General features: G+C 40.6%; 1 protein-coding gene across 3 annotated transcripts in view; it reads left to right on the plus strand.

Annotated features, from left to right (window-relative positions):
- The window catches only part of appl1 (adaptor protein, phosphotyrosine interaction, PH domain and leucine zipper containing 1), a 64,513-nt gene that overhangs the window by 19,967 nt on the left and 31,176 nt on the right, over window positions 1-13,370 (plus strand). For all 3 annotated transcript variants that reach the window (XM_072582338.1, XM_072582337.1, XM_072582339.1), the window contains 5 exons: window positions 4,915-4,973; window positions 5,222-5,368; window positions 7,998-8,080; window positions 9,115-9,273; window positions 11,575-11,763. In XM_072582338.1, the coding sequence (XP_072438439.1) occupies window positions 4,915-4,973; window positions 5,222-5,368; window positions 7,998-8,080; window positions 9,115-9,273; window positions 11,575-11,763 (637 nt within the window). The remainder of the gene's footprint in view (window positions 1-4,914; window positions 4,974-5,221; window positions 5,369-7,997; window positions 8,081-9,114; window positions 9,274-11,574; window positions 11,764-13,370) is intronic.

The following is a 13,370-nucleotide window of genomic DNA, read 5'->3' on the forward strand; positions in this document are numbered from 1 at the left end:
CCCCCCCCGTCCCATTTATTCTCCACCCTGGAGATTCCCTGCCTCCATTCCTGATGAAGGGCTTATGCCTGAAACATCGATTTCCCTGCTTCTTGGATGCTGCCTGACCTGCTTTGCTTTTCCAGCACCACTCTAATGTGGACTCTGAATTCCAGCATCTGCAATACTCACTTTTGTTATTTTCAGTGCCTACCCATCTTCTGGGAGTTTGGGAATAAGTGGGAAGGTAATGAGCTACCTGCACAATTTCCCATGCCCCCATACTGAAAAACATCCCCAGTGAAGGGACATACTATCTACACATGGTGTATAGTTTTCTTTTTCCATAGTTTACATCCAGCACAATATTACAGACTTTAGTGATCTATAGGATAACTGTCCTCCTAATTCTGCCGGAACAAATCACAGAATGTTCACTAATATACTCTGCATATAGATTGGGAAATTAAATCAGCAATAATACCTTTCAAGGAGAAATTTCTGGAGCATGTACAAAATGGTTTTCTGAATTAATACCTTGAGGAACCAACTAGAGGTCATACCATCTTAGACTGAAATTGTGTAATCATAAAAGAATAATCACATTCTAGCTGTGCAAAGTCCCTTGGGAATAGTGCCCATAATATGACACAATTGTTAATTAAGGTGGAGAGTGGCATAGTTGATTCTGAGACTGGGGTCTTGCATCTAAATAAAGGATATTATGGTGGCATGAAGTGTGAATTGGTTATGATAAATTGTGGAATGCTATTTAAAGGAAAGATGGTGACTAGGCAATGGCAAACAATTGTCCATTCCTGTCTGGCACAGAAATAAAATAGGAAAAGTGACCACCAGGGATATTAGGGATAGTATTAGATCCAAGGAACAGGCATACAAATTGGCCAAGTAAAGCAGCAGCTGAAGATTTGGAACTGTTTAGATTTCTAGGAAAAAATGAGAATTGCATTGAAGTAGATGTCTGTGTTGAGCCGGTTGCTGGAGATGGAGAGGTCCAGGAGGGGAGGGAGGTGTCTGAGATGGTCTAGATGAACTTGAGGTCAGGGTGGAAGGTGTTTGCGAAGTTGATGAACTGATCAGCTTCCTTGTGGGAGCAAGAGGTCGTGCTAATCCAGTCATTGAGATAGTGGAGGAAAAGGTGGGGAATGGTGCTGGTGTAGCTGCGGAAGATGGACTGTTCCATGTACCCTTTGAAGAGGCAGGCATAGCTGGGGCCCATGCAGGTGTCCATGGCTACCCCTTTGTTCAGGAGGAAGTGGGAAGATTCAAAGAAGAAATTGAGGGTGAGGACCAGTTCAGCCAGTTGAATGAGTGTGTCGGTGGAAGGGTATGGGTTGGGTCAGTGGGAGAGGAAGGAACAGAGGACTTGGAGGCCTTCATCGTGGCAGATGGATGTATATAGGGACTGTGTGTCCATGGTGAAGATATTGCATTGGGGGCTGGGGAATTGAAAGTCATGGAGGACTTGGAGGGCGTGGGTGGTGTCTCGAATGTATGTGGGGAGATCCTGGACCAGGGTGGACAGGACAATGTCAAGGATGTGGAAATAGGTTTGGTGGGGCCGGAGCAGGCTGAAACGATGGGTCAACCAGGGCAGTCAGGATTGTGAATTTTGGGTGAGAGGTAGATCTGGGCGGATCTTCATCTGCTTATCACATTCCTAGCTACCTCCCTATCCCACCCCTCTCCCATTTATGTCTCAGCCCCCGTGAGTAACCCACCCATTCCTGATGAAGTGCTTATGCTCAAAATGTTGACTCTCCTTTACCTCAGATGCAATTTGGCTAGCTGTGCTTTACCAGCACCACATTTTTGAGCTGCTTAGATTTCAGTAAAGGTGAACAAAAGAATTGAATAAGAGGGGGAAAACAGAATGGAAGAAGTGAAGAAAGTGAAGTCGCAAACCCATCCCAACGTGGTGGTCTTGACTCAGTGTGGAAGTTGTCTTCGGTTTCCAGCTCATCCAGGAGTGGCGGTCTTAGCCTGGCATGACAGTCTTCTTTAGCAGAGGCTTCTGGCCTAGTATTCCAGCAGCCTGACGTGACAGTCTTGTACTGGTATGGGAATCTGTCCCGGGATGGCAAGTCTTGTCCCGGTTGCTGGTATGGATATTCTATCATTCCTTAATCGACTTTCCCTGAGCCCAGGAGCCATTAACTGAACTGTGATTAACTTTGTCTTAATTTTACTTATTTTTCATTGTTATGTATGACTTATGTCATTGATTTAGGTGCTGTGGTGGGGTGATTTTATTAAACTTTTCACTGTATTTTTCATGGAAACTACATGTGACAATAAATTTCTGTTTTATTTTATTTTATTCTATACTTTATGGAGCTCCTGACCAGTCATGTGTTGTCTGTAAACTTGGAAATATTTTCTAGTCCTCTGATCTAAATCATTAATATATATTGTGAATGTCTGGGATCCCAAGCATTGATCCCCGTATACACCATGAGTGACTTCCTGCTACTTGAGGCAAAAAAAATGTATTTTTTTGTTTCCTGTCTGTTAACCAGCCCTCTATCCATATCAGTACATTACCTAATCCTTTAATTTTACATGTTAACCTTTTACATGGCACTTATCAGAAGCCTTCTGGAAGTCCAAGTAAACCGCATCCAGTTTCCCTTCAGCAGCTCTACCAGATACATCCTCAAGAATTCCACTAGATTTGTCATATATCGTTTTCCCCCTCCTAAATCCATGCTGACTGTCAGATCCTGTCACTATTTGGCTCTAGCATTTTCCTCACTAATGATATCAGGCTAACTGGTCTATAATTCCCTGATTTGTCTCTGCCTCCTTTTTTTCCAAATAGTGGGGTTACATTAGCCACCCTCCAAATCATAAGAGGTGTTCCACAGTCTCTAGAATCTTGAAAGATGACCAGTAGTATCTGCTATCATGTTCCAGTTTCCACCCACAGTCCAAAGATGTGCATGTTAAGTGAATTGGCCAGGCTAAATTGCCCATAATGTTAGGTGCATTAGTCAGGGGTAAATACAAAGTAGGGGAATGGGTCTGTGTGGGTTACTGTTCAGAGGGTCGGTGTGGACTTGTTGAGGCGAGGGGCCTGTTTCCATACTGTAGGGAATCAAATCTAATCTAATCTAATTGACCTCTGAGGAGGCTGCAGAACTGCTTCAGTGTGATTTGGACAAATTGTTTGAGTGGTCAGATGCATGGCACATGGAGTATAATGTGGATAGATATGTGATTTGCTCTGAATGATAAATCAGGAAGAGGGGTTTGCAATGAAATCTGGGTGTGCTCATACACCAGTCGCGAAGAGTAAACATGCAGGTGCTACAGGCAATGGAGAAGGGGAGTGGTATGTTGGCTTTCATTGTGAGAGGGAGTGTGAGTAGAGAAGCAGTAGTAATGGGACCACACCTTGAGCAATATGTGCAGTTTTGATCTCTTATCTGAGGAGGGATATTCTTGCTATGGGTGGAGTGCAATAGAGATGTACCAATTGATTCTTAGGCAGGATTGAACTTGGAAGAGAAATGGGGTTGGTTAGGACTATATTCACTGGAGTTGAGATTGTGTTGCTGGAAAAGCACAGCAGGTCAGGCAGCATCCGAGGAGCAGGAAAATCAATGTCTCAGACCGGAGCCCTTCATCAGGAATGAGGCTGGAGCCTCTGAGTGGAGAGATAAATGGGAGGGAGGGTGGGGCTGAGGAGAAGGAAGCTGAGAATCCAATCGATGGATCAACTACCTTCTCCCCAGCCCCACCCCCCTCCCATTTATCTTTCCAGCCTCATTCCTGATGAAGGGTTCTAGCCAGAATGTAGATTTTCCTGCTCCTCAGATGCTGCCTGACTTGGTGTTTTTCCAGCAACACACTCTCAACTCTGATTTCCAGCACCTGCAGACCTCACTGTCTCCTATATTCACTGGAATTGAGAAGAATAACAGGAACCTCATAGAAACCTAAAAAAGTCCTAACAGGATTTAGATAACGGAAATGTAGGAATGATGTTTCTGATGACTGGGTGTAAAAAACCAGGGTTCACAGTTTGAGGATATGGGGTAGGCCATTTAGGACAGAGATGAGGAATTTATTCACCCAGAGAATGATGACTTTGTGGAATTATCTGCCACGTTGAGCGGTTGCAGCCAAAACATTGAATATATTCAAGAAGGAGTTAGGCATAAGTATGGGGGAAAAAGCAGGAACAGAAGAATGTGTTTGATCATTAGCCATGATCATTTCAATGACAGAGCAGGCCTGAAGGGCTATATTACCTATTCTTGCTCCAATTTTCCATGTTTTGGTATAGCTTTAATTTCTAGCAAGTTTTATCATCCAAGTTAGACCAATTTTTGTGTTAACTCACCAGTGGACTGCTCAACTTCAGTTCAATAAGTGATTCAAACTTCTTGATTTAGAGCCCATTAAATAATGTTTTCTTTGTAGTATTTCAATAATGTTTATATCGCAAGTTGATGGGAATTTTGTACTTTATGTAAAGTGACTCCATTCAAGGTGATTGACATTCTAAGCATACTTCTCACTCACTGTTGGAATAATATGGAACAAATTGGATTCTAGGAAAATCAAATTTTTGGATAATCCCAGAAAAACCAGGATGGTTGATCATCCTGGTGTCACTATAGGTCTTTGCTACAGGGCAACCTCGATTATCCGAACAACACTGGTGGGGAGTATTTTGTTCGGATAATCAAATGTTTGGATAACACAGTTTGCCCAAGCATTGGGACCTTGAAATCTTGTTCAGATAATCGAGGTTTCCCTATATATAGGTAGCTTCTAATGTAATTCTTGATTGAAATATTAAACAGTATGAGACTTTAACTTTTTTTTAAAAGGCCCATTTATTGGGTTTAAATGTAACTAAACATTTGAAACCAATATATATTGATTTGTTTGTTTGTTCCACAGATCTTGACATGGCTATTAACAAATACAGTAGACTATCCAAGCGGAAGGAAAATGATAAGGTTTGAGCACTATCTTTGGCTTTCAGTTCCTTAAAGAAAGAAAACATACTTTTCTTTGCTGCATTATTTATAGCAGGCACTTTTCATATTTTTTGGACAACAAAGAGAATAGTATAGTTGGTAAAGCCTGACCATACTGACTGTAGTGCAATTGAAATAGCATGGTTAATAGAATTCAATTTGCGCTATGTAAATGCTTTAAAAGTTTGAAAGTCAAATGAGTTTTTAAAAATCTTCTTTCCAAACAGATAAAACTAGAGGCAACTGAAGATCTGTACACATCTAGAAAGAAGCAGCATCAGACCATGATGCACTATTTTTGTGCACTGAACACATTACAGTACAAGAAAAAGATTGCACTGCTAGAACCTCTCCTGGGTTATATGCAAGCTCAGGTCTGTTGGTGCAACACATTGTTTTAAATTCTTTTCAGAATTATTCTGCTTAAGTTGTAAACTTTCTAAGTAAAATACTATGGTTTCTCTTAATGCAGTTAAGGAGAAAATTAGCTTCAGTCTTTGCAGCAGCACTGTGGCTGTCGAGATTGATGGAAGGGTTTCAAGGAGGTGGCTCACCATTACTACCTCAGAAACCATTAGGGATGGGCAACAAACACTGGACCTCTCAGCATTATCCATATCTCACTAAAACAATGAAAAGTAATATTTGTGCCTTTTGTAGCCTACTATCACATTTGAGTGCATCGAGGTTAGGTATAAAATGAGACAAGTTTAAGCTCCTTTACAGTACCAACAGCAATCCTTAGTTGCTGACTCAAAATTACAAATTTTACTATAATACTCGTGGCTAGATTTAAGTCTTTGTGAAACTTGCCAAAGTCATCCTTACTGACATTTGGGCACTGGTGCCAAAATTGGGAGAGCTGTCTCACAGACTAGTCAAGCAACAGACTGTCACTTAAATACTATATCCCAGGCAACACCGTCTCCACCCCTTGGCATGTTCTGTTCCAGCAGCAGGAAAGACCTAGCAGAGTTGCAAACAATTGAGGGGAGTTGCCCTAGGCATCATGGAGTTTTCAAAGTTGACTCTGGACCCCATGAGGTCCCCAGCCAATGGAACTGGGTAACGCAAAGCTATAGTTCCTGACAAAAAAATGGCAATAATATGGAGACTTGTGTGCTCCAGAATTTTCTGTGTCTTTAGCCAAGCTATTCCAGTATAGCCACAACATTGGCATCTACATGACAAGTGGAAAATTAACCAGGTGTGTCCTGTTTGCAAAAAGCGAGACAACTCCAACCTGGTCAACTATTGTTCCATCAGTCTAATGTTGATCATAAGGAAAATGATGGAAGGGATTTATCAGCAGCGCTGTGAAAGTAGTAATCTGCTTACTGACACTCAGTTTGGGTTCCACTAGGCTCAATCAGCTGCTGACCTCATTACAGCCTTGGTTCAAACATGGATAAAGAATTGAATTCTAGAATTGAAGTAAGAGTGACTGCACTCAACAACAAGTCTACATTTGACCAAGTGTGGCATCAAGGAGCCCGAGCAAAACTCGTCAATGGAAATCAGGGAGCAAACTCTATGTTGGCTGGACTTATGGGGAGGCAGTGGTCTTGTGGCATTATTGATTCAGTATTTATCCAGCAACTCAGCTAATGTTCTGGGGGCTTGAGTTCAAATCCCAGCATGGTAGTTGGTGGAATTTGAATTCAATAAAGGAATCTGGAATTAATGGTCTAATAGTGACCATTGTTGATTGTCAGAAAAACCCATCTGGTTCACTAACTTCCTTTTAGCAAAGGAAATCTGTCATCCTTACCAGGTCTGGCCCCCACATGACTCCAGATCCGGCCCCCACGTGACTCCAGATCCACAGAAATGTGGTTGACTCTTAACCGAAACTGGATTCTAGGTAGTCAGAGATGAGCAATAAATATTAGTGTGACTGGTGATGTCTAAATCCTATGAGTGAATGAAAATAGTCTCATCACAAAGGAAATAGTGGTTTGTTAGTCATCTCAGCTTCAGGACATCTCTGCAGGTGTTCTTTAGGTTGGTATCTAAGGCCCAACCATCTTTAGCTGCTTGAATTAATGATTTTCCCTTCATCAAAAAAGGTCATAAATATGGATACACGAGGTTCACCATCATCCCTGAGTCCTCAGATATTGAATCAGTACATGTCCAGATGCATCTGGACCTAGACAATATGCAGGCTTGCGTTGACCTGTGGCACAAATATTACTTGCCACTTAAGTGCCAGGCAATGACCATCTCCAATAAGAGATAATCTATTCATCACCCCTCTGATACTCAATGCTTTTAGTATCACCAAATCTCCCACCAGTTGGGTTACAGTTGACCAGTAACTGAACTGGACTAGCCATGTAAATAACTGTGGTTGTAGGAGCAGGTCAGAGGCTATGAATTCTGTAGAAACTGTTCAGTCTGTACAAGACACAAGTCTGGAGTGCAATGTAATTGATCCATTTGTCAGGATGAGCGTTGCTCCAACAACACTCAAGAAATTTGACATCATCCAGGACAGAGCAGCCTGTTTGATTAGCGCTGCAAACCACAAACCTTCACTCCTCCACCATTGATGCTCAGTCACAGCAGAACGCACCATTTACAAGATGCATTGCAGAAATTCACCATGATTCAGCACTTTCCAAACCCACAATCATTACCATCCAGAAGAAGGGCAGAGAACATAAAAATCCCATCAACTGCAACGTCCTCTTAAAGCCACCCACTGTTCTGACTTGGAAGTGCGTTGCAGTTCAGTGAGGTTGGGTTAAAGCCCTTACACTTTATATCCCCAACCCCTACCCCTTACTCACCAACAGCATTTTGGGTGTATCTTGACCAAATGAACCAGTGCAGTTCAAGAAAGCAGCTTACCACCATTTTTTTCAAAGGCAATTGGGTATGTGGGTAAAAATGCTGGCCCCAGTCAGCCAGAGCTGCACTCTCATGAATGAATGAAAAAAATACAAATCTGTGTCTGGAGTGTTTTCCACAGGCATACTAATAATTTGTGTATTTCAGATAAACTTCTTTAAAATGGGTTCTGAACACATGGCTCAACAGTTGGAAGAATTTCTGACAAATATTGGTGCCAGTGTGCAGGGGTAAGTTAAAATTACTTTATAATTGCTCTTGTTACAAGTTATATTCCTCCTTCAACTCAATCAATCTTTAATATTTTCTTTATCCTTTCCAGCAGGTAATTAAAGTTCTATTTGAGCTAATAAAAAGGGGGTTATATTCATTCAGCTTTGTGTTTGCAGTATGAAAATAAGAATGAAAGGATAAAATTTTAGTAAGGGGAAACAACTGCTTAGTGGTGTTATCACTGAGTTGCTAATCCAGAATCCCAGGTACGATGGATGCTGGAATTTGAATTCAGTAAAAATCTGGAATGATGATGATGCTAATAATTCTAAAAATGACTATGAATCCAGTGCCAATTGGGGAAGACCCGTCTGGTTCACTAATGTTACCTGGACTGGCTTACATATAATCCCAGACCCACAGCAATATGGCTGACTCTTAACTACTCTCTGGACAATTCAGGATGGACAATAAATACTGGCCTAGCTGACGATGCCCATGATTGAATAAGAGTTAAATTGGCAATACTGATTAATACTGCACCGAGATCATTGATCTATTCTGTCAGCCACGGTTCACTAGTCAATGACCCATTTGTGGATTGGTCTAGATTGTGATTTATCTTGACTTTCAAAAACACTATTAAGGTCTATGCATTAATAGTCTGTTGATGTCCTTCATACACCAACGAGGCACAAAGAAAGAGGAAAACCCAAATTTGCTTTCCCTGGATCTGGAAAAAGTAACTGCATCTGGATATTTGTAATGCTATCTGATTCAGATAATTCCACATTTGAAACATGGTTGAGCAATTTCTTTCCAGAAAACTTATAGCAATTATCTTGACATACAGAACTGAATCCTCGTCTAAGGTAAAATTGATTTGTGTAGTGCCCTGGGTCTTATTTCAGATAGGACTACTATAAATAGTAACGTGATTTGCATTATTGCATATAATTTTAATAAGTGATATTAGATAGTATTAGGTTAAAACACCAATGGTTAAAATATTACTGAAACAATAATATCAGCTTATTTGTCTATGTTCTAGTGTCCGTAGGGAAATGGAGACTGAAGTGGAAACTATGCATCAGACCATTCAGGATCTGGAAGTAGCCAGTGATTCATTGTATCTACCTGATCCAGATACCAAAATATTCAATATCAACAGAAATCTAACCAGAAAAACTGGTTACATGAATACAAGAAAGTAAGGGTCAAGCATTGTCATGGAAATGTTCCCTTAGACTCTCAAATATCATTGATTGCAATATGTGAAGTTATTATCTGTATACATGATGTGAAATTACAGTAAGAAACTATGCCCATTGCATGGGTAGCAAGTTGAACGGAGGTGACTTCATTTTAAGCAAACAGAAGGTATTGATATTTCCAGGAAGCAAATCTTTGTCCCGGCTGAAAATAACTGAACCGTAGAAAAACATAAAAGCAGCCATTTTACTCATAGATTTTGTGCCAGGGCTTTTTCTTTCTTGCTTTTTCCTTGAGCCTGCAAGTCAAATTTAACTTTTAAGTTATTTACAGTATATATTTTTCAACAATAGCCTTTATTCCTAAATAGTTGTTGATTCTGTTTTTATTTGGTCAGATATTCTAAGTCCTTTGCGTTTTATTAATGTAGGACGATACAGCACAGGAAGAGGCCCTTTGGCCGAATCATGTCGTTTTGAACTAATCCAATCTGCCCAGATATGATCCACCTCCCTGTCTGTTTATATATTTGTTCAAATGCTTCTTAAATGTTGCTGTTATATTTGCTTCTACCACTTCCCCTACCAGCCTTTGTAAAGAGAAACTTTCTTCAGACATTTCCTTCTAAGCTTTCCCTCTCGCTCTTTAAACCTATGCCCCTGTGACATTTCCAGTCTGGGAAAAAGACTTTTGATAATCCACTTTACCCATGCCTGTCACAATTCACTTTACCTGTGTGTCTCTCCCCCCAACCGGCCATTTGTTTACATTTTACCTTTCACTGCATGTAATCTCCTTGAGTCTCCACTTTCGATGTTTCTTCTCATTGTTCTCACACATCCCAAACTGCATCATGGGGATGCATTTAATCATTTTCGATGGTGTTAGTCCTGTCTTTCTTGGATGAATGCGTTCATTGAATTTGAATGTTGTAATCTGTTCTCCGTGTGCTACATTGTGAGGAATAGGACACATACTATGCTTTTGCACAAAGCACTTGATTAGGCATAACATAGTAACATAGAGAATTGAACTCTGTCTCCATAATGTACAGTCAGTTCTATTATAATGTCATAGATTCCAGGTAAAAACAATGACTGCAGATGCTGGAAACCAGAGTCTAGATTAGAGTGGTGCTGGAAAAGGACAGCAGTTCAGGCAGCATCCGAGGAGCAGTAAAATCAACATTTCGGGCAAAAGTCCTTCATCAGGAATACAGGTAGAGAGCCTGAAGGGTGGAGAGATAAGTGAGAGGAGGGTGGGGGTGGGGCGAAAGTAGCATAGAGTAAAATAGGTGAGTAGGGGTGGGGATGAAGGATATAGGTTGGGGGGGGGGAGGGTGGAGTGGATAGGTGGAAAAGAAGATAGGCGGAAAAGAAGATAGGCAGGTAGGACAAGTCAAGGGGACAGTGCTGAGCTGGAAGTTTGGAACTGGGGTGAGGTGGGGGAAAGGGGAAATGAGGAAACTGTTGAAGTCCACATTGATGCCCTGGGGTTAAAGTGTTCCGAGGCGGAAGATGAGGCATTCTTCCTCCAGGCATCTGGTGGTGAGGGAGCGGCGGTGAAGGAGGCCCAGGACCTCCATGTCCTCGGCAGAGTGGGAGGGGAGTTGAAATGTTGAGCCACAGGGTGGTGTGGTTGATTGGTGCGGGTGTCCCAGAGATGTTCCCTAAAGCGCTCTGCTAGGAGGCGTCCAGTCTCCCCAATGGAGAGGAGACCGGATCGGGAGCAACGGATACAATAAATGATATTGTAGATTCCCCCTATAAGAAAATCGTGTAATAGCAGCACTATTTAAACCATTGAGTTCAAACCCAAGTTCCATTAGCAAAGGAGCTGTTCTGATAAGGTGTTGTGCCAAGCAGACCCATTTTAAAGATCTTTAGATAATTTTTGATCAACCAAATTATTATTTGCTTGATTGTCAGATTTTTCTCCACATTCTTCTTGAAAGCCAACATGCTCTTGCTAGCATTTTTTAAAAGTGGTTTTAAATCCTTTATATTATGCTAAAGCTTCTTGTTTTGTTATATCTAATTACCGAGCAGTAATTAAGGTATTTTAGGTAGTAAATACTTTTAGCATTATTTCATTTGGAGTGGTTTTTAAAAAAATATTAATTACGGAAATAATTAAATGTTGGACAGCTGTAGTTCATTGAAGTTTTCAGCCCAAGAAATGATCATTGTGAAGTTAATTGCAAGTTAATCTGTAATAGTGGCAATGCAATGTCATATAAACTGTTAGAAAAATGCAACAGATAGTCTTAAAAGTAAAACTGTGTTTATTTGGATTCTAGTAAAACCAGATTAGTATCATCTACCTGGGAAAGGCATTACTACTTTACCCAGGGTGGAAACCTGATGCGTCAAGCTCGAGGGGATGTTGCAGGAGGTCTTGTCATGGACTTGGACAACTGTACTGTTATGGCTGTGGATTGTGAGGATCGAAGATACTGCTTTCAAATCACTTCCTTTGATGGGAAGAAGTAAGTATTGTCCACATCTATGAGCAGCTTAATTTATTGCTTCCTTTGTCAAGTTCTTTACCAATGTTCTGGAATTCATATGTAAACTGCTCATTTGGTTGTGGTGGTCCTTCGCATTGTCTTCCATATTCTGTTTTTATATTTGTAAAATTGGTAGCCTCATGCAGTAGGGAAATACCTTAATCTATGATACACTTGGTATTCCTTCTCTGCACAACCTTATTCTGTGTACAAATTGACTTGAATGGCTACTTAACTCAATAATGGTGATAATGGAATAAATGCTATGCCATAAGATTATATGTTTGATATATAATACTGTTGCTGTTGGTCCACAGCATCTCATGGTGAGGCAATTTGGGCTATTAGATCTTTTCTTAATCTGTCCAATTTAATGCTGTAGTGGAGAATTTAGTCACTATGAACGTTAGACATTATCTTGAAAAGAGTTATAATCTATTTACTATCGTGTCAGTGAGCACAAAAACAAATTGCTACTTCATTGTATTGATTTCTTCACTTTTCCAACTGTGTTCTTCAAGAATGGGCCAGCTTGATCAATGGTGGTATTTCTGAGCCACTTGGTGATTGGCATTGTAATACTGTATTTTATACTACATCGCCTACTTCAGTAATTTTATTTGACATGAAGTCAAGGTTTCATCAGATCTCGAGTGAAAGTTGCCAGCACCACTCTATTGGTAGGCCTATTCTTCTGAAACCTTAGAAGCATAATGGAAACGCCTGGGACATGGGGTAAAATACATAATTCTGTGAATACAACTATATTGGAGCTTACTGGATTATTTTTAAGAGCAATTCTTCAAGATTGAACACTAGCCCCGATATTGGTGTGCAATACTTTGTAGGGTTGTTTGGTTTGAGAGTACCTAAGACTTTTACAGATACAGTGTCTGCATGAATCACATGCATCACACAACAACTTCAGTGGCATCAGTTTAAAGGTTTTTTAAAAATGTAATTGTTGTTTTGACAATTACTTTAACATTTGCTGTTTTCTAACATTTCTTACAAGCATCCAAAGAGACAGATATGGCCTTGGTTTAGTATTTCACAAAATGACTCTTCTGTGCATTGTTGCCTCAGAACTGTACTGGTGTGTTAACCTTGATTTTTATACTAGAGCCCTAGATTAAGACTTGAATCAGAACCTATGTTTCAGCCAGCGCAAGGTGCAAATTTAAATTAGGTATCTATTGTACACAGTCAATGAAGAATGAATTTGAGCAGTGTGTATCTTAAACTTCCATTCAAAATCTTTCCCACCACAAGGGTGAGATTAAATCAATCTTGGGTGTTGATTAGAATTATAGAGTCATAGAAATGTGCAGCATGGAAACAGACCCTTCGGTCTAATTCATCCATGCTGACCAGATATCCCAACCCAATCTAGTCCCACCTGCCAGCACCCAACCTATATCCCTCCAAACTCTTCCTATTCATATACACATCCAGATGCTTCGATGGGTCGGTGTGGACTTGTTGGGCCGAAGGGCCTGTTTCCACACTGTAAGTAATCTAATCTAATCTGATCTAAATATTGCAATCGTACTAACGCCCATCACTTCCTCTGGCAGCTCATTCCA

The sequence above is a fragment of the Chiloscyllium punctatum genome, chromosome 12 (genome assembly GCF_047496795.1).
Source record: "Chiloscyllium punctatum isolate Juve2018m chromosome 12, sChiPun1.3, whole genome shotgun sequence".
In the NCBI taxonomy this organism is placed as follows: domain Eukaryota; kingdom Metazoa; phylum Chordata; class Chondrichthyes; order Orectolobiformes; family Hemiscylliidae; genus Chiloscyllium; species Chiloscyllium punctatum.